Source organism: Ictalurus furcatus, chromosome 5 (genome assembly GCF_023375685.1).
Source record: "Ictalurus furcatus strain D&B chromosome 5, Billie_1.0, whole genome shotgun sequence".
NCBI classification, from domain to species: Eukaryota; Metazoa; Chordata; class Actinopteri; order Siluriformes; family Ictaluridae; genus Ictalurus; species Ictalurus furcatus.
Window position 1 is genome coordinate 4,540,764 of NC_071259.1, and position 24,603 is coordinate 4,565,366.

Sequence of the window (24,603 nt, forward strand, 5' to 3'; positions counted from 1 at the left end):
TTTTAATAAATAAATAAATATTAAAAAAGAGTGCAAGTTGTCATGAATTGCAATCCCTGGCACTGGTCAGTGCTCACAGAAATGAAGTGCTCTCTATTAAAGACCATGTTAAACATCAAGTTAATCTTAACGACCACTTGAAATCAAAATGGAAATCCTGTGGCTTTTAGTATGAACATGTCAGCCTTAAGGTGATCTATAAGCGTGTGTGCTTCGAAACAATGACAAAATTCGTATTTAGAAGAGATATATGCGTTCAAAATGTAAAGTCTGTCTCTCTACCACCGATACGGATCGACAGTTTTGATGACATCATTCTGCACTCCAGCATCTCATCAGATTTTCTGTCCAATCAAACGCTCTCTAGAATCTGTATATGCTCTCTAGGATAAGTGAGAGAGTGAGAGCGCGAGCGAGAGATCATATCAGCGAGCATGGGTCGTAAATGCGTCTTTGTTTGAAGACATGCATTTTATTCACTTTTCCAACTGTAAGTCGGTTATGAAGGAAATGACTTGAATTCATTCACTTTGAAGAAGGAGGTATTTGTGCCAGCTCATGGCTTTACGAGGTAAGCTTAAAAAAAAAAAAGTGGAGGAGCCACTCGATATGTCCCGCCCTGACTTCCTGTTTCGGTGGAAATTACATCAACACATCGAATAACGCTGCGCGTTTCAAGGCACTTCACTGGGACTTCATTGCAAACAGCACAAACAGACCTAAGTAACATGGAAGATGCTGTAGTTCTTCCTTTTGTTACTTTCAGAGAGCACAGTTTACAGTCTGCTTTGGATTAATCACCATCTGTAATTGTGAAATACCTCTAGATTGCGTTCATTTCATCCCGTCTGATCTTTAACACGACAACACACGCTAGACATACCATGCGTCACATAGTATCATGTGGAATCGGATTTTGGTATTGGAGTATTTTCATGAGTATGAGTATGAGTAAATCTCTACCTGAAGAAACCGATGCGGCAGCGCTTTAGCACTTTAGTCTGCCCAGCTCTCTCCCCACCTTATCTATACAGTACACCCTGCTCGAACAGATCAACTTCCAAATGTTCAAGCTTCAACGCCATCACACCCGTCGTCTCGCAGATCGCCGAAGAGCCGAGCTGTACAGCCAGAACGTCGAGTCCAACGTTTGCACCGACGTCTCCATTACTTCTACATTGGCATTTTATTTTTAGGAGTTCACAGCAACCTGAATATGATTTACCTTTGAGCTTCAGGAATTCTTTCTCCTACGAAAAGCCATAACTGCACTAGCAATAACATCTGTGACATCAGCGCGGCACACAACCACTCCCTTCTCATTGGAATAACAAAAATACAGCATCAACCGACAAATTAGCACCACTCAATATCACTAAATATTTCAACATAACAGTATTTAATATGTTCCAGGCTGAAGTATTAAAACTCACTTATCCAACACCTGTCCCCTCCCCAGCCCCCTTGCTTATATTCTACTCTGCCATTACTCACGGAGATGGTTTCTCGCCTCCGCCTGCCTTTTTTTAGTATACAAACCCAGTCTGTCAGAAGACAAACAGCCATTTAACATTCCAGGTTACCATGCAACGATGGAATTCGGTCTAAGAAAACAGTTTGAACTGAAGACGATATTAGACGCTTAAAGGAAACCTATACCCTGAAACGCATTAAAAGAGGTTTATACTCAACATATTTGTGATGAGTTTAGTGTTTCCGGGGCTAATTTATTGGTTGATGTTTGTGGCCGTCTGCTGCACTCGGCTGAACATCACAGGAGGACATTGTTATTCCTAGCACAGTTACGACGGAGTCCAGACGAGGAGCTGCGAAAGCCGGGAAAAGACTAAAGTACTAAAGCACCCGCCGCATCATTCTCTTTAGGTAGAGATGAAGCACTGTGGGTAATATACATAGGAAACCGTGACCCGAAGTGTCGGTGAAAGATATTTAAACAGTCAGGATTTCATTACAAAACAAGTTGAAATCACAGGTTAATTCTAAACATGAACGTACGAGCCGTTCAAGCTGGATTGTTCGTTTAAAGGAAACGTTTTGTTTTGTTTTTTTGTTTTTTTTTTACACTGCAAGACACGGAGAGAAACCTCGACAGGCGTCATTTTTAGACTCTCTCTCGTCTTACTGTCCAACAATCCCACAGAGAGCTACTCTGTTTTATGACTACAGATTATATTATACAACCGGCGTCCAATAAAAGCCCTTGTATTTTAACCTCACAAGGATTGACACATTAAATTTAAAGGCACTTGTTTTCAACCTTCAACCGGATCCTTACAAGCAAATAGATCAAGCCTCGGTGGCAGTTTGCGGCGGCCGAGGCAGTAAAAGTAACCGTGGACAACGAGGCAGGAGCGTGTCGTCAGGCTGAGGTTCGTTTGTGCGTTTCTAAGGATGGAAGTAGTGCATCAGTGGCTGGTAGGGAGCCAGTCGTCAGCGGTAAAAGTGGTCTCTGATTGATGGATCTGCAGAAGACTGGGATCTGCAGTTATCCAACGTGCTATAAATAAGACGATAACGGTTAGCAACGATGCCGGCCAAGGACTGACTTTTACATTAACATATTTAATCGGCGTGGCAGATTAAACAAAGACAGGATCGAAGCGGCCGCTTAAGTGTCCCTAATGTAATTTACTGTTGTGGACTCACCCCGGTAACAGATATTTATGAGGTTGTTTATGATGTTCGTTCCAAATTTTAAAAGCCCTCCCCCCAGCTGCCTTTTTGGGAATATCTGTACATAGAGTGTATAATTTTTTTTTAGAAAGCCTCAAGACCATTCTGAGACCTTAATACAGAAACAGCCCTTATGCATGGGAGCGATTTCTACTAGTTACAGCGCTTACCTCATTTTGAGAAAGTAGTGAATGCCATTGAAATGCTAGCAGCAACCCCAAGCTACATTAGCTTCCCGATTATACATGTTAATGTAAGTCGTTTCTTGGCCGGTCGTCAGTGCTAGTCGTTAATATCTTATTTATAGCGCGGCCAATAACCGTGCTATTCATCTGCGGATCCATCAATCAGAGGGCCGAAGCGGCCGCTTTAGTCTCTATAATATAATTCACCGTTGTAAACTCACCCTGGTAACGGATATTTATGAGGTTGTTTATGAAGTTCGTTCCAAACTTTGAAGGCTCTGATTCGTTTTTCAATAGCTTTTTATTTAACATAATGCTTTTACAGTGACATAAGTGATCCGCAATTCCTTCCCCCTCAAGACGGGAAGGGCAGCTTTTAATTTTTATACACAGTCAATCCATTACATGGAAGTCGAAACGTATTACAGTTCCCAAGGCACATCTCAAGTCGCAATTTCTGGGGTGTGTTTGCGTGTTTTCCTTCTTTCTTTTTTTTTTTTTTTTAATTAAATAAACCTCAACAACATTAAAAAGTACCATTCTGAGGCTACTTTTAATACAGAAGCAACCGTTAACACATGGGAATGATTTCTACTAAAAATAACGTACAATTACTTAGCTTAACTAGTCTTGAGGATGTTGTGAATGCCATTGAGAAGCTAGCAGCGGCCCCGAGCTACATTAGCTTACCACCATCAAGAGTATACAACAACAACAACAAAAAAACATCAAGAACAACAACAAAATAATAAACCATCAATATCAATAAAAAAAAACAAAAACAAAAAAAAACTGGCCTGCTATCAATTCATAGAATATTAGCATATTTTATGTGGACAAATGCTTTTCCCCTTTTCCAGAAATGCCCCTAAATGAACCACTGGACATCCAGATACAAAAAAAAGCCACAAAATCAATTAATGTAATAAAGATAAAAGTAGAGCGTAAATATATATATTCATATTTATAAATTTCTAACTGTATTTACAAGAATGTCATTTGAACCAAATGACTTTACTATTGTAACAATCCATTTGTTAGAATACTTTGTGACAGTCCTGTAAATGAAGTACGCTTTCTGAAGGAGCCGTGTCTCCGTGTGAGTGAGGGTGGTGGAGAAAGATCCTTGTTCATTTGAAATGGAAACAAATAAAAAAATTTTTAAAAAATATCCAAATGTGTGTAACATTCAGCATTTATATCCCAATTCCACTTCTTTTGGCTTCTTTTTAAGTCCAGATGAGGGAGATGGATCCAAAAAAGTCTATCCGTTTAGATGCTCAGATTTGTCCCAAGTGCCCTATAGAGTGGGTCTGTAAATGATTAGTCAAATGCTTTGAAGTCTTAACGCGAGCCACGTCCTAAACCGTCCTCATCCGTTGTGTAGTGTGTGCTGTCCTTAAGAAGCGTTACCTTCTACAGTCCATGGATGAAGTCCAGCTTAGAAGCGAGTGAAGGGTGCTCAGCGCTTTTTGAACGACACTACGCGGTTAGGATTTGGGGGAAATTTAGGCAGGCAGGGTTCGTCGGCGCTGGGCTCGTGGGAAAACACAGAGTCTTCGCCGGAGGAACAGGTGGAGCTGCGTGTGTCTGGAAAGCTGGGAGAGTACTGGTCCAGACTGACTGACAGGTCCAGATATTCCTGAACAGAAAGAGCAGACATGTTGAAAATTTAAAAATCCCACCCCCCCATACTCATTTCATATATGATGCGAGATCTGAAATGACCGACTGATAGAAAACAAACGTTATTCACAACACTGGCAGTGAACTCTCACCTGGTTCGACGTCATTGAGAGCGTGCGATCCAGGTCTTCCACAAGCTGTTTGAAGGTAGGTCTCTGAGATGGTGCAGCGTGCCAGCAGTCCCTCATCATCATATATCTGAACAGACAGGGAGAAAAATGGAGAGGGAGTCAAAACTCTTTTATCTGAAAACACCACCAACACGTTTCATTCGACTAAATATAAACTCTCACAGTTCGTGGGTGCATGTGGAGGGGCGGTCCATGCGGTGGCCCTCCTTCAGCAGTTTGAACAGCTCCTCGACAGGGACACCAGGATACGGAGAACCACCCAGAGTGAAGATCTCCCAGAGCAGCACCCCAAAAGACCACCTAGAGCAGAGAAAGGGAGACGGTACATCGTTCATACCGTTACACCGCTGTGTCAACCGTGCATACGGAATAGTACAAAGCTCAGAAGTGGTACGTTCGACTTACACGTCGCTCTGGTGGGTGTAGATGCGGTCAAACAGTGCCTCTGGAGCCATCCACTTCACTGGCAATCGGCCCTGCGGTGAGCACAAGCCGGTCACTACTTCAAGCACGGATCGATAATGCTAAACGGTGTCTCGGCTGCATATTTTTGCGTTCGGATTCAACTCGTTAGGTGATTAAAAAACCATTCGAGTGCAGGAGAAGCAAAAAAAAAAAAAAAAAAAAAACCTATGTAAGGATATCCACAGTGTTAAGACTGAGAACCAGTGCAGTAAGGTAAACTGTATTTTTCTGCAAGAACAAACAGCATTGCCTAGACAGTCTTGTGAGAGACGGTCTGGGGAAAATCCATCGGCTGGATGAATTTTGACAGGGACAAAAAAGCTTCTCTTCCCCCGCCAATAGAAATAATTTGACACCTCAGCTTTAAGCCGCCACGAATATCTTACATCAAAAATGACATGGAAATGTTTTTATTTACTTTCTAACCTTGCCTCGGCGATCTTCCTGAAATGCAATGATAAACATCCTAAAGGATGTCTAAAACCTCGCTAGCTAACGGTCGATGTGTCGGCTTGGATCAAGTCCCTAGATAGCTAAACCGCAGGAAAACAAACATAAGTCTGATCGATTCGGTTTGTAATTAGAGAGCAGCTATCGAAACGTCCACGATACTCCAGTGCAACCATGGTAATGAAATCTTTAAATGTAAACGTTCTGCCTTTTCACTTTTAGACTCTCTAGCGTTTGCACAGAATGGTGCAAACAAAAAAACCCCTACATCCCACACTCGTCGTCCTGAAAGAGATTCAGAGGAGAATGGACAGACTGATTCAAGTGGAAAGGAAGGCTAATAATTAAAACAACCACTCTTTACAACCATGGTAAGCAGAAAAGCATCTCAGAACGCACGACATGCCGAACCGTGTGGACGCTGATGTCAGCCAAGAACTGAAATCTGGGGAGTGAGGAGAGGCTTACCAAAACAGCTGATATGGACATTACATACTATATAAGGTAAAAAATAAATAAATAAATACAAAAGGTTATTAGTTCAAGTGTATGAAGGAAGAATTTTTCCCAGGCAGAATATACACACATGGGAAGAATACAGAAACTGCCTGTTTGACTCACATTAGTGGTTTTCTTGTAGTAATCAATATGGTGGATGTCTCTGGCCAAGCCAAAGTCTGCTATCTTCATCACATTGTCCTCAGTCACGAGAACATTACGTGCCGCCAGGTCTCTATGGATACACTGAACACACACACATTAATATAATGGCGTAAGGACAGGCGGGGGAGGCTTTGAATTAGCTGAACTCAGTTGAACAGGGTTAATGGGACTTGCACCTTTTTGGATGCCAAGTACTCCATGCCACGTGCCACCTGGTAGGCGCAGGACACCAGGTCTTTGACGGACACCGTCTCGACAGGAACCTGGTCTGGGTTGTAGCAGTACTCCATACCAGGAGGCCGACGGGCCCTCAGGTACTCGCGCAGGTTCCCTTTTGAGGCGTACTCCACAATGACGTAAAGAGGACCTGAAAGAACAGCTACGCATGAAAGTCTGAAATCAGAAATATCTGACTCCATCAAAATACGTGGCTCGTGTTGATACGAGATTCAGTCACTCTAACATCCTAGACACAGTAAGAATAGAGCATTAGTTTAGAATCGACAATTCGATTTGAGTTTTCAAGAGGAACAGAAACATTACAATAACATTACTCGTGTAATAAGAGAACATTCAGAGGAAACGTCTCAAAGTCCATCTCAATTCAGCAAAATGACAATCCCCACTATACGGACAATACGAAGTGAGTCACTCGTCATTGAATCATGAAATTAAAATGATTGATAGATCTCTCTCTCTCTCTCTCTTACCATCCTGTGTGCAGGCTCCCAGCAGGTTGATTATGTTTTTGTGTTTGCCAATTATTTTCATCATCTCCATTTCAGAGATAAGATCTGACAGGTCCTTCTCTGTAGCATCAGCTGTAAAAAAGAAATACATTTATGAAAAGAAAAGTAAAAGAAAGAAAGCCAAGCATTAACAGTCTCATTTCAAAGTGACGGGTCACACAACATTAAATCTCAGAGGGACGTCCAATCTGGACACACAGAGAATTATAAACAAGGAAGTAGGACAAATTCGAGTAAACATCAATCCTCTCACAGCATTTTATCAGAGGAACGCCTTATTTTTATTTTATTTTATTTTTTTAAAACAGTTTCATTTGTGATGTGAAGCTATGTCTTCAGCCCTGGATATGCAGAAAGCTGTAACTCTAAATGAGAGCGTCCTGAGGTCTGGCCATTAACAAGATAAAAAAAATGTAAATAAGTTAGGGCGTGTCCTTGGGGGTGGGGGGGATTAGGAGGGGTATTCAGAATCTGTAAAACCAGCACACACGGTGCAGAGGTGTATGAAAAGATGCTGTGCACGTCTGCGGAATATGAAAAAGACTTAATGAATTGGTAAAAGAAGTTTATGCACTTGGGAGAATCATAAGTAGTGCCATTTAAGCGTACGTCCTCACGCCTCATCTAACCGTATGCAGACTTCATACTTTCATTATTTTGATTTATACCACAGCGCTATATTCTTATAACAGCATGTTCTGTCGTGTTTTATACCTTGCATAACAGGCTTTTTTTTTTTCCTTTTTAAATTACTCACATTTGAGCATCTTGACAGCCACTTTGGTAACACGGTTAGGTTTGTCTTTGTCCATCCCTAGAACCTCTCCCATAACCACCTGGCCGAAGCAGCCTTCACCCAGAGGCTTCCCGAGGACCAGCCTAAAAGACAAGAGAGACAAGTTTCAGGAGTTACAATATGCTCCAGTAATCACGGTCTCTGGATCTGACTCGTTATGGATTTTTCAATATTTTCGGGAGAAACAGATATACAGGACTTCAAAATAAAACAGGATCGGGTCTGGGACTGCACGGCTTCTCCGAATAGTTCTCAGTTACAGATAACTAAACTACTGTGAAGGTTTAGAGATAAATGCTGATTTCCAGACTCCGGGATAAACATTTTCTGTGATAGGAGAACCAGGCCTAGGAAGCAGGACCCAAAAGATGCGAGTTAAATCCTAGGCAGAATGATACCCATGAACCAGGCCTAGGAAGCAATCAGTGACATGCTTCTTCCATATTGGAGTATCTTTTAGCCTCGGATCCTCTCCGTCTAAGCAGAGCATAGAGTTCAGTTTACTCTCCAAAACAATTTCAACAGGTATTCTTCAACTCTAAGCTCCTCTACATACTCGGCTCGAATTCGGTCAGATGTCGCCTTCTTAAAATACATAATATTCTAAACGTTAAAGTCTAAATAGAAAATAGTATTTAAAAAAAAAAAAAAAAAAAAGTAGATTATTTAACTGGAATGATGACGTGTGTGTGTGCGTGCACATTACTTGTCTCGGGGCAGCTCCCAGCGTGGGTCCTGAGGCAGTTCATACTCCGACACTCCAGACAGCATGGGGGAGCCACTTGAGGAGAGACGTGACGGTCTGACCAGCATCACCCCAGAGTGCATGGAAGAGCTCGAGTCCACAGACACCTGCACAGAGAAACCTACACATTACTCTCCACTCACCGGCACAGCATCACACAACGTGAACATATCTGTATACGTGTCTCTGTCTGTTTACATGGTGTTTTCAGTAGAATTAGAAAAAGTGTATACTCACAAATCCGCATTTCACCACTTGCATTCAAACTACAAGTGTAACGTAATTACACTTTTTTTTTTTGGTGGAATAAAAGTAATCAAATAACCTAGATCACTATGAAAACAAACAAACAAACAAAACAAACAAACAAAAACATTCTCCAAATGTACGTGGAGATTTTATGCACAGTATTTAACTTGTCATATACTGACATTTACACCGCAGCGCTTTTCAATTCTTCAATCCGACTAGGTGTCGATTGATTTTCTATAACAGCAGCTCGGACTATAGCTCCTGCTGTAACTCAACGGCACGGATATATTGATTTCTGTGTGTGGAGATGTTTATTTAAGATTACTGTAAGTGCTTTGTAACGGTCAGTACGTAATAAATAAAACAAATCACTGGCAAATTGCTGTGAAATAAGAAGAATAAAAACACTTCAGGACGTGAAGTTATTGTAAACGAATCACCTTCTGGGTTGTTACAGTAACCTTTGGTCGGGCTGCATCCCGTCCATAATGATTATTTTCTGTTTTATTGCAGCCGCAGACACTTCACGTTAAAAAGAAAAATACTGCAGAAATCTAGTTGACGTTTTCAAAAAAAAGAAAAAAAATTAAAATCTTGTATAATTTCAGGATGTTTTCCGGGACATCGTAATATCACGTATACAGAGTATTTGTAGAGTAGATCAAACCCCCTATCTACTTTCTGTTACCTGTCTGCGCAGTGGGATGCTCTTGGCCAGCTTGTGCACGGCCATCTGGCTGTTGAAGTCGCTCTTTTTGGCCGAGCTGTGCATCTTGACCAGCACGGCGATCACCACCATCACGCAGATGAGGAAGAATCCCACGCAGTAGATCAGCACCTCTAGGTAGGTCTGGTTGGGCAGCGGGGTTGGAGGCAAGGCTGCTCAGGAGAGACGCGCCATGCGCACGTGGCACAGAAAGAAGGTGAGATGGGTTTGTGGGTGATGGGGGAGGAGCAGGGAGGATTAACATGTGCTTTATCCTTAAAACGGATCCAAATCACAAATTAACACGCAGCAATCATGCCGTCGCACGTACCCTCATCACCCAAACACACACACACACAAACAAATGTAGAGCAAACACTGACACACGGCACAGAGCACAAACTCCTATTGTAGCGCCATAATCACGTCTTTCAAGCATCGGGTTTCAGGCTGCATTCTTCTGCTTATGCGCTCGGAGACAGAATGAAACTACTGCTTGTGACATTTGGCAGCCTTCACCTACTAAAAATGCCCTGTATTATCAGTCACATAAGACTTGCATGCTGTGACACAAGCGGTGCACGACTTCACCGTAAGACAGCAGCTTGATTTAAAAGTGAGCAGGCTCTAATAAAATAAACTGCATTCGTTTGCATGGGTTGGCTGAGAGGAGAGGCTCTGTTCTAGCCCAGATGGTACATGTCAACAGCGCATAATCGGAGAGCTAGGTCATGGGGTAATGTTACAAGATAAATCTGAATGATAAAGCTGTTTCTTACTCTAAGGAAGCAATTTTCTCCAGCCTTAAGGCTCGGGTTATTAGAGTTGGATGCATGGGGGTTGGGGGGGGTGGTGTGTGGTAGTAAGTACAATGAACAATAAAGATACATTTCTACAGCATGTCTATGAAGCTGTAAAATAATCATTTAAAACAACAACAACAAGACTATTGGTATTCTTTAAATAACAAAAACATTAAATGAATTGTTCTTGTTCTAATAGTGTCTGAATGTTTTCTACATGTATCTTGGGTATAATTATATATATATATATATGAATCTAAGGAATTGTTGGAAAGCCCGTGCAAAAGAACAGTGATTAGAGACAGATATGTAAAGGCTCAATTCATGCTGAACACCAACACCATACGCACACGCTCCAAGATGCCAGCGTTAACGCTTTGATTGACAAGTTGACAACTTGATAAACCAAAATCCACTCCAAGCCCTGGAGGGACGCAGTTTATCAAACCCAAACACAAAGAGCATGCCGGGAATTCATTTCACAAGAAGAAATGACGTCGGCAAAAAAGTGCACTCTTTGGAAGCCTTGTCAATTTTTTTTTTTGCACCAACACAGATATTAATATGAAACAGATATATTAATTAGTGGAGTAAAGAAAAGCAAGGGTTAAATTTTTTCTTTTTCTTTTTTTTTTTTTAAAATGGAACGACCACAGCCATGTCAAAATCACTACATCAAGCCCACCTGGCTACAATTTCCCTGAAATCTGTTGGTTAAACAGCTAAATGAACTTACTGTAAACTATATGCTTCAATTAGAGCATTCAGTAAACATTAAAACAAATCTCACAGGAGGAGGTAATTAGGAGCAGCCTTATACACAATTTTGTTGATTGTGAGGTGTTTGACTTGGCTTTCCACTTCCATTTTAACCGAGAATCAAAGAAAATCAAAATAAAAAAATCAAAATAAAAAAAAAGTGGTTCACCTTCCTTCCATACATCATGAAGGAATGGCTGAACCACACAGAGGAAGTAGCTTCCACACATGATGGGATCTTTTCAGCCGCATTGAGCACCAGGGGTATTGATGAATGTTGTGGATTTGGCCAAAAAATAAATAAATAAAAAGTCATCAACAGTTTACTTTCGGTGACCGCATGATAAAAACCAACCCTTCTCTGTGTAATACACGAAGCTGCATCTATATAATTTCTTCAATAGAACCGTACAGCAATCAGAATGTTCCGGAATAGCACTAGACCAGATGCTAACACATGATAGCAGATTCAGCTTACAACATCGTGCTGGCTTGTGGCTGTATCCTGCCAACTGCAACAAATCCTAAATGTGCATTTAATTACAGGCGGTTATGATGAGACCTGGAGTGGTGCGGCTGAACGTGACCCCTTGTGCGAGTGTGAGAGGGAAAAACCGAAAAATAAAGCACCAAAAGAACCGTAGATACCTTCATAGACAGTCAACCATGCAGAGTGATGGGAATGGCCGATAGAGTTGCCAGCCAAGCACGTGTACACCCCAGCGTCCTCTAAAGACACATTCTTGAGCTGCAGCACCTCCATCTCCTTATCCGTGGTGTTCACGCCTGCCGTCTAGAGACAAGAATCACAGGATGAGGCAGGAGAGCACCAGAAATAAACCCAGAGGAGATTGAGAGAGAGAGAGAGAGAGAGAGAGAGGTTTATATTATAAGAGAACAGGAGAGGTTTTGTGGTTTTTTTTTGGAAAAATCACCCAGAAGGAAAAAGATATGAAAAAGATGGATTGATCATGGAAGGAGACAGAGGTCCACATGGCTATCAACCATTCTTTAGAGAAGAATCAACGATTGTTCACGCAGCTCCAGCGATGACCCTGCTGATAACCTGATGATTAGATTTTTGGTTAGTAGAAGAATAGCGCTCCACCTGCCAAGGAAACCCACACCTGGGGACGAGGAATAAATTTGAGGGTGGGGGTGGCCATTCACCAACCACACCACCCTACAGTCCATCTCTACATGCACGAGATGGGCCACATGGAACTCCACCCAGCAGAGTAGGAACTCACAAAGAGCTACAAGACAGGCAGTGGCAATATTGCATACGACTAAAAAGAGAAAAGGAAAGAGCAGAAAGATAAACTAGAAAACAAAAGCATTGAGAAATAGACAAGAAGGGCAGATGTAGAGGTGTGAGACGAGGACTGGGATCCTGTGGGAACTAACAAAAAACAACAAAAAAATAAAAGGTAGCAGGAGCGGTTTAACGGTCATGATGGCAGATGTGAATACAAAGCACCTTGGACCAAAAAGTAGACCGTGTTCATTAACACGTGAGCATACTTGATGGTTTACGGTGTTCACTATTGATCCTTAGGATTTCAGCAATGGTTAGCATTGCTGTGGTTTAAATTTGCATAATTGTTTATATTTTGGAAAATAAAACAAATTGAAAACATCACAAATGGTAGAACACGGTCGAAAAAAAAGGTAGAGCACACACACACGCAAAAAAAAGAACTGCATGAGTGGCTGGGATTGGTCAAACCTTTTCCGGGAGTGGGCAGAATTGGTCAGAATTTCATTGGGAGCATGCGCGGTTGGCCAGGATTCCTATGGGAGAAGGTGGGATTGGTCAGAATTTCATTGGGAGCATGCGCAGTTGGCCAGGATTCCTATGGGAGAAGGTGGGATCGGTCAGAATTCCTAGAGGAGTCGGCGGGATTGGTCAGAATTCCTATGGGATTGGGAAAGATTGGTTGGAATTCCTTCAGGAACTGGTAGGATTTTCAGAATTCCTATGGGGGTGGGCCGGATAAGTCAGACTTCCTATGGGATTGGGCAGGAATGAGCAGAATTCCTTCAGGAAAATGGAGAATTAGTCAGATTTCCTATGGGATTGGGCAGGATTGGTCAAATTTCCTATAGGATTGGTCATGATTCCTTTGGGAGCAGGTGGCATTGATCAGAATTCCTTTTTGAATGTGCAAGGGTGGGATTTCTTTTTTAATGACTGTCCACACACCTCTAGACAGATAAGAGAGATAAGAAGAGAAAGAAAGGAGTGAACGACTCAGACACAAGTCGGGTAAGCTGCTGCGAGAAAGCAATGAAAACATGCCTGATAAGGGCGAAGACATGCCTGGTCTCTCAGCTCAGTGGAAAAGCCTTTGAAGGCCAGGCAAGCAAAACTAATTTGACAGAGAGCAAAAAAATGTACCCTTATTAGGAGGGCACAGGGTAATTGTGAGCTGGAGAGGAGAAAAGGAATGAGTCCAACGTGAAGGCACAAACACTTCCAGTTGGCTCTGCTGGGTTTTTCCATGGCGTCAATAACAGTCCAGGGCACCAAGGAGGAGGGGGGGGGGAGGTAGGAAGGAGGAGGAGAGGGAGATGTCTTAGTGTTGTTTCCTAACTGCCTGTTAGCCTCTTTGTTTATCCATCTGTATATCTGCTTTTTATCTCCCCAGGGCTCCTGTAAGTGGTGCGTTACCTGTGGAGGCGTATTTAGTGACGGTGAGCCATGCTGACTGGTTGGCTTGGCCTATATAATTGGACACTTTACAAATATACTCCCCACTCTCCTCCTCCGTCACGTTGTGCAGCGTCAGAACCTGCGTGTCAGAGCTGTTGACCCCAGAGTGCTGCGGAGGTCAAACAGAGGTCAGAGGTCAAAGTGAGGCTGTGTGAGCATACAGAGAGCGCAGCTGTCACGCCGCGAGCTGCCATGGTGACTAAATGGGGATGAGAGGGTACAGATCGGCCATTTCCGTTGGCAAAGTGAATTATGAATTATTGTTTGCCAAGGACATGGGTTATGTTTTCCTTGCATGCACTGTTTACGGGGGGAATTTTCACCTCACCGTGTTATCTGGCAAAACGTAGCAACGGAAAAACAACGGGTCAAAACCAAACAAGTGACAATGTTTTGCTCAGTATTACAGATTTTCATGACTGGTTATTGAAAGTTATGATGACATTACTTAACATGACATCCTGATTTAAAAAAAAAAAAAAAAAAAGAAAAGAAGCTACGATATGAATCATTAGTTACATTTCGTAATTAGCAACGACAGAGCTTTGCTGTAGCTACATTCATGCACATCTTTACTCTGCATTGTTATCTAAAGCCTGCTGTTGCACTTTATTGTCGAACCCGGTATGAATAGCATTCCTCTTTTTAACTAAATTAGTCTAAATTAAACTTTATGAAGAACTTCCCTGCTTAAGTGGACAACGCGTTAAGGTTTACCTTTAAAACTTTGACATAGGGCAGACCATCTTCTCCCACTTTGCTGCCGTTGACCTCGATGTGTTTGAGCCACTGGATGTGTGGTTGCGGGTCACTGAAGACTTTGCACTCGAACTCCACATCGCTGCCCACCACTGCCGTACGATTAGCAGGCAGTCCGGCTTGGAGGATGGGCCTGTGAGGCGAACGCTCTGAAACACACGCACACAGGAGAGGAAGAAAAAAAAAAAAAAGAAAAAAAAGAGAGAGAACAACTGAGAAGCTGAGAAACACTCATTAGCAAGGCTGAGAATCTCCTTCTTTCAGACAATATGATACGCATAATGCTTCTACGGCAACTTGAGAACTTCAGTTACTCGCTGGTTAAAGCTGGGCTGTAGGAGGAAGCGACCGTAAAAAGAATACTTCCTGGGCGCACTAGTCTATACTCCCGGTTTTGTTTAGCCATACGTTACTCTAATTGCTTATCCGGTAATAATCTTCTACATAGTCTACAGGGATGCCATCATGAAAAATGTCCAGACTGTAACTGTACGGAGTTGAATAAAAGGTTTTAGAGCACAGCCTTGTGCTGAAGGAGGGGCAGCTAATGAAGCGCTGCGTCTGGAGCGACTGCGTGCCAGCGTGGGATAAGAGCGCCTGTTTTCACTCTCGCTGAGCACGGTGGCGCCGCGGATTAGTCTCCAAGCACAACCCGAGCACATATAGGAAATGTCACTGAATTATAAAGGGGTGATTTTTCCAAATGTTTGCATGCCTGTGTGTATCTGCATGGGTCACGTTATTTGTGTCCGATGATCCCAGTTGCTACAAATTCCGCACCGGGCTGTGGCTTTGATTTAGTAACTGCTTGCTATGTGTCTAAATATCATCCGTGCCAGCCGATCGGCAGCTTCGTACTAATTTATTCCAAATGCTCGGACTTCGTCGCGTGATCGCCTTTTCCAGCTTTCACACACGGTCGACTTAATAAACACTTTCCGGTGCCTCGTCGATAAAGGAGTGCCTGTTCTTGACAGCTACATGGTGTTTGCACCGTGACGTCCATTTACTTCAGTGCAGCGGTGTTGGCCATTAATGGTATCGAACCAACAAAAAATTACCCACATTTGCATACGATTAAATCCAGTTAATGTAATGTGTACGTTCTCGGACGTTTCTTTGGAACCTCCTTATAAATTAGCCGCAGCTTTAAATGGACAAAAGTGGTTCGGTGATTTAAAGCTGCACACAGGATTTAACAACATTAAACAAGTCCAGTACGACCAGAGCATAATTACAAACACATAGTGGGTACTTAATTAATCCTGCAGCAAGTATGTACCAAAAGACAACAAAAACAAGCAAACAGGGAAATAAAGAGGTGCGGAAAACATGCAAGCTCACCAACGACGTCTAGCTGATAGGTGTGGTTGATGCTGCCGTACTTATTTTCCACCACGCAGGTGTAGTTGCCTTTGTCTGAGGGCACCACCGAGTCCATTATGATCGCCCACAAGCTCTCTCGCAGCTGCGTGTAAAGAAAGCCATTTTTTTTTTTTCCTTTCACCTTCACATTCACAGCTCATTATTTGCAACTTTAATCTCCGTGCACAATCGAAGACTTTCACAGACACAGAGACCAAAAGAAAACCTTCGCATATGCTTTTATACGCCGTTTCTTTCTTTCTAGGACGTTAACGAGCTTTTAAAACCATGATCGAATCCAGAAAAGGTTTCAAATCTCTTGAAACTTGAAAGGAAGGGATTGAACACGACGGTTTAGTCAGGGCTTCCAGGAAGGCTGTTTTTACATCGTTTGAAAGCAGCAGCAAAGCAAAAACGATAAAACATGACAAATGGACAGGAACAACCCAAAACAGAAACTAAATACGTTTAACAGGACAACATTGGCAGTAGACCTTGATGCAGTCAGTCCAACATCCAATGAAGGGCGCATACCTAAACTACACTATACTACACTACAGGGAGGGGGAAAAAATGATTTCTACAGACACAGAACTATATTCAAATCCAAGAAAACATTTATTACTAAAATACCTTAATGAAAAAGGTTCCCCCAACTCATATAACCACTTGTAACAAATGTGGTGAGCAGAGAAGCATCCCAGAATGCTCAAAACATGGAACACGGTATGGTCTTCTGCCTCAAGGTTTGACGTGGGATGCTTTTCTGCTCACCGCGTTTGTAAAGACCGGGTGTTTTACGGCAGAGACTTCCCGTCAGCTCGAACCAGTCCATATGCCGCATGGCTGGCTGTTTGGATAATCGCATGAATGCGCAGGGGTACAGTTATTCTTTTTAAACTGGTCGGCGAGTGTGTAACGTCCGTTAATTATTCTACTAGCCATTTCAAAGTCGTGGCAAAGATCAGATCTGCAGACCGAAACGGAGTTTTTATGACTTTCTGTTCTCGTTACGGAGTTCTTATAAGGGAGAAGGATAAAGGGTGTTTTAGAGGGTTCTGTTTAAATCGGAGTTATAGCTGTTCCAGCTGCAGCGTCCCAGATGTGGTCTGCTGCACAAACGCACGCACACATGGTCTGCCTAACTTCCTCTCAACATATGCTTAACGTAATTGAACAATGAAGCTGGACCCTTGTTAAAACCAGAAGAAAAGAAAAAAAAAAAATTGGGAGAAACGGCGTGGGGGCTCATGCATAAAAGCCGACTGAAACCCCTCCCCCCGCCCCCCCGAACGGCGCCCCCTGCGTTCAAACATCTTCAAAGTTAGACGTGCACGTGGTTGTGCAGGAGATGAAAACGTCTGCACACATCTATTAAGGTACGTGTTGCAGTTGTGCATAAATACAGGCGTAAACGTCAAGGAGTGCGTATGCGCCCGTGTGATGGACTGAGGCAGGCTGAAACACTCTCCAGATGGTAAAGTGCGTATGGTGTGGGGCTGAGCGAGAGAAAAGGAAGAGGCCTAATGCCTCCCAGCTGGGGAACACCTCAATGAGAAACACAGGCACGCCAAGTCGCTATGATGCAGCACTCCCATCAAGCCAGGCTTCTGATCGGTCTAAACAGACGAGCGACCGTAATGTTCCCGATTAAAACGAGGCCCGTTCTCGCTCCAACTCTACCCGATGGAAAACATGACTAATGTCTGACTGACTATTTTATATGTCACTTTAATAAAACTGTGTGGGTTCTTCGTTAGTTCAGTATTGTGGGTTTTTATTACGAACAGTGAAATGGTGCCATTCGTAGGGACATTTCAGAGTCGTCCTGTACAGCCGCCCACAAGAATACACCAAATTAAAGGGTCGCGTAATCGCAATTTCAGTTTTATTTCTCAAGGCGATCCGATTCTGTAGCATTTGTGCTCGGGTTACTACTGCAAAAGAACAAACTTGTAGCGAGAAGGAACAAATTTGATCCTAAACGGATGACGCAGTGAATACTGAAGGATATAAAATGAAACGAATAAATGGGGAGAGTGACTCATGGCTGGTGATGTATTACACATCGAGAGCTGATTCTTATTATCTTCTGATTTCCCTTTTGTGAGTTTTCCTACGCTAGTGGTAGAAGAACAGAAGCATTGGCACAATTCATTCCTTTTAACTTTGGGACACACCGAGCTTTAGGCACACTGGTTACATTGTTATAGTAAAGGTTACTTTCTACGAGAATCTAAGAGTTTACTAAATAACAGTACATAATATTCCTCCGCCTCCAAGACAAATATCTGAACTGAAATGTATGAGCAGTAATAATAATAATAATAACAGAAATAAAAAACAAAATGACCCAGAGTGGACAAATTAACACCTTGGCAATAAGGGAAAAAAAATTTGGTAATTTTGGAAGATTTATCAAAAAAAATGTATACATACATACATACACACACACACACACACATACATACATATACACATACATACATATATATATATATATATATATATATAAATGAAAGGCTGTGACTGCTAAAGAAGAAATATCAGTCCTTAAAAGTCCACTTTGTTTTTGATGCAAGTAGCAGAATAAAAGAAGGATAGTCAGGCCTATTGGTGTCCAAGTGCAGCATCAACCTGAAGCTTCCAGGTCAGACATACTACGGAGTTCTGCCCTGAAGCCCTGTATGTTTTTAAAAAAAAAAAAAAAAAACCCTCATTGTGTCTGTTTGTAGGGCCAGGTGTTACCTTTCAACCGGCACTGGTGTGGAACTTAAGCACAGCACCATTAAAATCAACCAAACATTCCGACACTTTCGGATCATTTTAAGGAAATGTTTGTGTTTTTTTTTTTTGTAATAATAAATGGACGACGCTTTGTTGATGTTCTCACCTTAAAGCCTCCTATTCGCTGGTCTTTCTTAAACTCCTTGCCGTTTTTCAGCCACTTGAGCGTGGGTGTCGGGTTACCGATGGACGGGCAGCGGAATCTGACGGTCCTGCTGGCTGGAACGGCGTGGAGCTTCTTCTCCATCTTATCAGGCTGAGCCCACTCCGGAGCCGTTGCTGAAAAATCAAAAAGGAGCGAGTGAAACTAAAAAGACGAGTCGTGATTACAGCTTCGTGTTTACGGTCTTCCGAGGCGTATCTCGGCGTAGTCGGACATTGCCGCGCTTGGGAACGTGCCGTTATAGGGAAATAAACCAATCACGAGTTGGGGTCGTGAAGCAGAGTGATCACTTCGAAGTCGATTATTTGCCGAGAACGCAACGTCCTTAAGTGTTTTACTTTCTGAACGATCGGAAGGGAGAATTGTACATTGGCGTGGTATAACGAGTCACAAATAACGGATTAAAATCACAGTCAGCACACAAATGCGTGGACAATACGTCATCTCTAGCAAACAGCAGCAGCACAGGATTCGAGACGTGTAACGAGCATCCCTCAACACATCGAGACTAATCCACCAAACGGAAGGAAACCCTATCAACCCACAGCTCTAGCCTAAAGTGCATTCCACAGAACTGCTATAAGCGGTTGAGGTGAAATGTCCTGCTGAAATACTTCAGGACTGCCAAGAGGACCAGTCCACAAGGTTCCACAATTACTTGCCTAAGTTCATGCGAAGAGCTCTGCAAAATGTTGGAAATGCATCGCACAGGCTCACTAAATCAGCATTAGAGTTCATTCATGTTACAGCGTAGATATTTATGAGTCTACAGAGAGGACAGGCACACTCACGCGATAGCTCTTGGCTGTTTGAGAGTAACTTCTGGCTGCTGGACTGCTTCGTTTCCTCTGAAGAAGACTCATCGTCGTCGTCGTCATCTTCAGATGAAGCCAGGGCATCTAATACACACACACACACACACACACACACACACACACACACACACACACACAAAAGATCAGCAAATGAGGTCTTGTTAGCTCACAAAACTGGCCAAGTTTTCTTTGACCTGGAAAACTTTTCACAGCTCTCTTCCTTACACGTGACATTGACGTTAAAATACTCCGTGTGGTTGCCTGCAGGGCCTCGGGCAAAGCAGCCGTAAAGGCCCGAGTCGGCTAGTTCCACGCCCTCGATCTCCAGCTGACCGTTGCGTAGATGAGTGTGCTCCCCGTCAGCGAGGAGAACTTGGTCCTTGGTCCAGCTCACCTCCTGAGGCTCTTCTTTACTCCTACACTTCAACTCCAGCTTATCTCCCTCGTACAAGGTGTACACAGCGGTTTCTAACAGGGCAACTGCACACAACACACAAGTACACAGATAAAAACGGTCAAGTTAGAGGACAGGGAAACTATCGGCTCTTTTTTCCCCCCTCGTGGCGCCGAACGGTTCCGAGCAAACCAGTGCGATGGAATTTTCACACCAGTACGACGAAGCCCGCGATGATCTCAAACCGCACTCGGGACATTTATTTATTTATTTATTTATTTATTTAGGCACAGTTAGCTAGACGTAAAAATTTCACAAACCCCTTCCACTAGACGCTCTAGGCCCGGAGGACGCGAGTGCACTGAAAACCTTTTGCGTAATCCATTACGCAGTATTACTGTCATGAACGCGTTACATTTGCAACCTCCGGCACGTTCTTGACTTTTGCATACACGACGGCTCTCGAATGCAAATTAAAACTTAGGTTCGCTAGCCAGACCTGCACAAAACGAATGTCTGTGGAAATTCTGCACAGCGCCACCTTTCTTGCACCTTAGAACAACGACGTGATAAATATGGACAGTGTGAGAGATTTTAACGAAAAGTCCTTCTCTTTCTCAGAAAGAACGATAAGGGGATTTGAGCTTTTTTTTTTTTTGCTTCCTTTGGCTTTTGTTAGATATACAAAGATATCCAAAAGAAACTGTTTTATAATAGATTTATAATAATCCCCACCAACTTGTGTATTTTACTCAAAAAACCAGGATATTTTCAGACTAGGTTATTATCCATACAGTGAAAATTTCAATCTGTAAATGCTCCTAGTTGTGAAACAGTGTGTCCGGTCTAAGAGCTAGCTACTTAGGAAATATTCACTAGTATATTCAATAGTCAGGTTCTAGCTTAATTTCTAGGCAAAACATGTCATGAGGAAACTAGCAGTAGTGAGAGCTATGTGCTTTTATTTCATCATGAAAGTTCCATATACAAGATTCACCCACATCAGTGACTTCAATACGCTGATAATCCTTGTGACCTCTACTCCAAATTTTGTTCTACATATCCTCCCAATCTTTTTTGTCAAATTCCAAACTGTCGAGTTTCCTGCCTCCAGAATATCAGCCTGCTAAAATAAAAAAAATAAAAAAAAGCTCTGAGTCAGCACAATCAAATCACGGCTTGAATTAGTCAACAGCCAATTGTCAGGTCAGTCGTAAGTGGGAGCCCAAATTGAATTGTGGGCTGGAAGTGTGTGAGGAGGGGAGTATCATTGCCACCTGAGCCCCTGTTGTTGCTGATGATGGTGAGAGGAAGAGGACTGAGATTTTCTGCTTTTCGTGAGGATGGTAAACACAACACTGACGCACCAACAAGCCAGTTTTCCCCTTCTAATGTGTCCAACTGGCTAGCTAGCTGTGGGGGGTTGCTAGGGCAAATGGTCCTTGCTGGGGTACCTGGCAGGAGGTCTTCTGGTTCGGTGCTCCTTATAAAAGTCTCACTTGTAAAATAGTGTCACGTGCTAATTGTTCCTGCTTGAATCACAATAGGCCAAGGTGAGATCTCAGAACAGCACAAATGCCAAATGGTTCTGCATGGAAATGGTAATTTTAATACTTTTTTCATTATTATTATTCAAGTGCGGCACCTCGAGTCTCTTGAAAGCAGTTAATGATTTACAAAAGCTTGCACTGCGAGTTGACCTTTCCTCAAAACGCGTGCAAAACTGGCAATGAAGGAAACACAAACTAGGCAAACAGGATGTTGGCGATGAAAGAGGGTTTCCCTGGATTTTTTCCCACCTGACGATACGTTGCAGAGCTCGTATTTTTTTTCGACATATGTCAGGTCGAGTCCGATGAAAGACGACGTCACGCCTACAAATGCAGAATTCCCTACTGGCTGGTGACAATACAGCGGTCCTGCCCCCTCAGTCAGGACTATTAACGTCGCAAACAAAAGCACGCAAAGGGTGAGTGAAAGCAAAGCAGACAGACCGAGAGAGAGAGAGAGAGAGAGAGAGAGAGAGAGAGAGAGAGAGAGAGTCTGGAGGCCTGTAGCAGCAGGTTCTCGGGCAAAGTAACCATGGTGACCCCAGTAAGGCCCAGTTGAGGTATTTCCTGCTTGTTGAACAGACTACTAATCCTGACAGGAACAGAGGGGTTATGGGGGCTCAACTTCACTTTGGAAAAACACCAGAGACAGGAAAAAAATAAAAAAATAGAGCAGACAGTCAAGAACTGAAGCTGAATGACTGATAAAGATTATGTTGTGCTGACTTCGTAGCTCATAGCATTTTTTAAAAAAATGTTCCTTCCATCCCTCCTTCTTTTTAATAACCTTTTTTCCCCCTCCCTCCCTTCAGTTGATAAGCCTCTGTCAACATTCATGCTATTACTCCAGGCCACATGCAGGCCATAAAAGAGTCGCTGTAAAAAGCAGTGTCACTTTGAAGTGCTGCAGAAGCCAGCCACCGTGGTTTTGCCACACACACACACACACACACACACACACACACACACACACACACACACACACACACACACACACACACACACACACACACACACACACACACACACACACACACACACACACACACACACACACACACACACACACACACACACACACAACTGCCAGCGGCCACAAATTCCTTTCGCTGTACACGTTTCCATCACGGGGTCACAATGAGCATCTTTCACATCTGACCTCTTTATTAGGGTCAATTGCCAAGAGCTCAAGAAATGCTCTATAGAAATATCAGTAGCTGTGTGTGCAATGACCGAGGACGCACGAACCTCGCAAGAGACAATTCCATATCCACTCGTCCTGACAGAGACACGGGCGAGACCGTTCCATACCCGCTCGTCCTGACGGAGACACGGGCGAGACCGTTCCATACCCGCTCGTCCTGACGGAGACACGGGCGAGACCGTTCCATACCCGCTCGTCCTGACGGAGACACGGGCGAGACCGTTCCATACCCGCTCGTCCTGACGGAGACACGGGCGAGACCGTTCCATACCCGCTCGTCCTGACGGAGACACGGGCGAGACCGTTCCATACCCGCTCGTCCTGACGGAGACACGGGCGAGACCGTTCCATATCCGCTCGTCCTGACGGAGACACGGGCGAGACCGTTCCATATCCGCTCGTCCTGACGGAGACACGGGCGAGACCGTTCCATACTCGCTCGTCCTGACAGAGACAGGTACGTTTTACTGAGTCAGGAAACTATGCGGTCGACTTCTGACCTTTGCTCCGAATCTACATAAATGAAGCGATACGAGCAGGCGACCGGCGGATAAGTGGGGGTTAATGGATACGCTTCCTATCCTGGATAACAACACAAATATAATAACGTAAGAAACAAAACGATATCAAACAAGGTAATATTGTACAAGCGTCAGAGGACAGATGTTGCCAAGTTTACTATACCAATTAAACCAATAAAGGAAAGGAGATTGCTTAAACTCACTGTGTGTTTTCTACAATTACTTTTGTGTCCTGAATCCAAGCTCTAACAGTAACCGATTATTGCGCTGTAATGGAAAAGTCTAAACCCTTCCGAGCTGCGTGTCTTCTCGCCAACTTAGCCGATCCTCCAGATTCCACGATGGGATTAAGTCGGATCAAAGGCCATATTTTCAGGGTGAAGAAAGGAGCTTGCCGGGAATGGTCTCTCTCTCTCTCTCTGTCCTTCCCTCTTCAAGCCATCTTCGACGACTGACTTGACGTGCATGATGGATGATATCCAATCATGACAGGAAGGTCCCACCGCCCCCCAGAGTAAAGGCTGAAACGAATCAACTGGATCGGAGCGCTTTCGGCCTTAGAGGCTCGATTGCTGTCCGAATAGGAAGCAATAGAACAAAGAGAACGAGCGCTAGGATTTCCTTTAGGAAGCCGCACTCGTGATTGAATGATGGATTGAAGAAAAGAGGACTGGTGACATGTTTAAACTGAGATAGCATGAAATAGAGAGCTTTCTCTTATTGGATTCTAATGATGGACTGGACCATGTTAATTAGTGGCTTCGGTAGTAAGGGTGTGAAACTCCATCTTTCAGAAGATACAATACAACAAGTTCAATTCACTACTGATCCGCTACGCTTTCGATTCATCCGAAATGATCCTCTCCCATGATGTGTCCCGGTTCTTTTCTTTACAGCCACAACAGCAAGCCATGAAACAAGACTGAAAGCAAGAGATCAGAAATTTCATTAGCAAAAATCTGATTATCGCCACAGGTCCTCCTATCGCCTGCTTTGATTGGTGGAGAACTCTTCTCATCGGGAGGCAATAAGCAAATGGGGGTGAATGCTCTCCCAGCCCCCCGCTCACACACCGCTCTCATGTGGGCCTCCATCAAGCCATAGATGCTAATGACATTTGTTCACAATGGCTGCAGTTCTACAAACAATCACAACCCAAGCACGCACCAGCACACACACACAGCGAGTGAAAAGGGGAGTGGGGGTGAGATCAGCCTGTCCCGCTGAATCACACTTATTGTTCCC

General features: G+C 43.4%; 1 protein-coding gene across 2 annotated transcripts in view; it reads right to left on the bottom strand.

Moving 5' to 3' along the window:
• Nucleotides 1-3,177: 3,177 nt before the first annotated feature.
• LOC128607454 (fibroblast growth factor receptor 1-A-like) overlaps nucleotides 3,178-24,603 on the bottom strand; it is a 33,463-nt gene continuing 12,037 nt past the window's right edge. The window contains exons 3-18 of one of the 2 annotated variants that reach the window (XM_053624317.1): nucleotides 19,915-20,169; nucleotides 19,666-19,773; nucleotides 18,818-18,990; nucleotides 15,904-16,027; nucleotides 14,518-14,708; nucleotides 13,759-13,909; nucleotides 9,505-9,695; nucleotides 8,526-8,671; nucleotides 7,781-7,902; nucleotides 6,985-7,095; nucleotides 6,451-6,641; nucleotides 6,233-6,355; nucleotides 5,102-5,172; nucleotides 4,859-4,996; nucleotides 4,658-4,763; nucleotides 3,178-4,521 (exon numbers count right to left, since the gene is read on the bottom strand). In XM_053624317.1, the coding sequence (XP_053480292.1) occupies nucleotides 4,342-4,521; nucleotides 4,658-4,763; nucleotides 4,859-4,996; nucleotides 5,102-5,172; nucleotides 6,233-6,355; nucleotides 6,451-6,641; nucleotides 6,985-7,095; nucleotides 7,781-7,902; nucleotides 8,526-8,671; nucleotides 9,505-9,695; nucleotides 13,759-13,909; nucleotides 14,518-14,708; nucleotides 15,904-16,027; nucleotides 18,818-18,990; nucleotides 19,666-19,773; nucleotides 19,915-20,169 (2,381 nt within the window). In that variant the 3' untranslated portion in view covers nucleotides 3,178-4,341. Of the gene's footprint in view, nucleotides 4,522-4,657; nucleotides 4,764-4,858; nucleotides 4,997-5,101; nucleotides 5,173-6,232; nucleotides 6,356-6,450; nucleotides 6,642-6,984; nucleotides 7,096-7,780; nucleotides 7,903-8,525; nucleotides 8,672-9,504; nucleotides 9,696-11,732; nucleotides 11,878-13,758; nucleotides 13,910-14,517; nucleotides 14,709-15,903; nucleotides 16,028-18,817; nucleotides 18,991-19,665; nucleotides 19,774-19,914; nucleotides 20,170-24,603 lie in introns of both variants that reach the window. The other variant, XM_053624318.1, reaches the window with a different exon arrangement.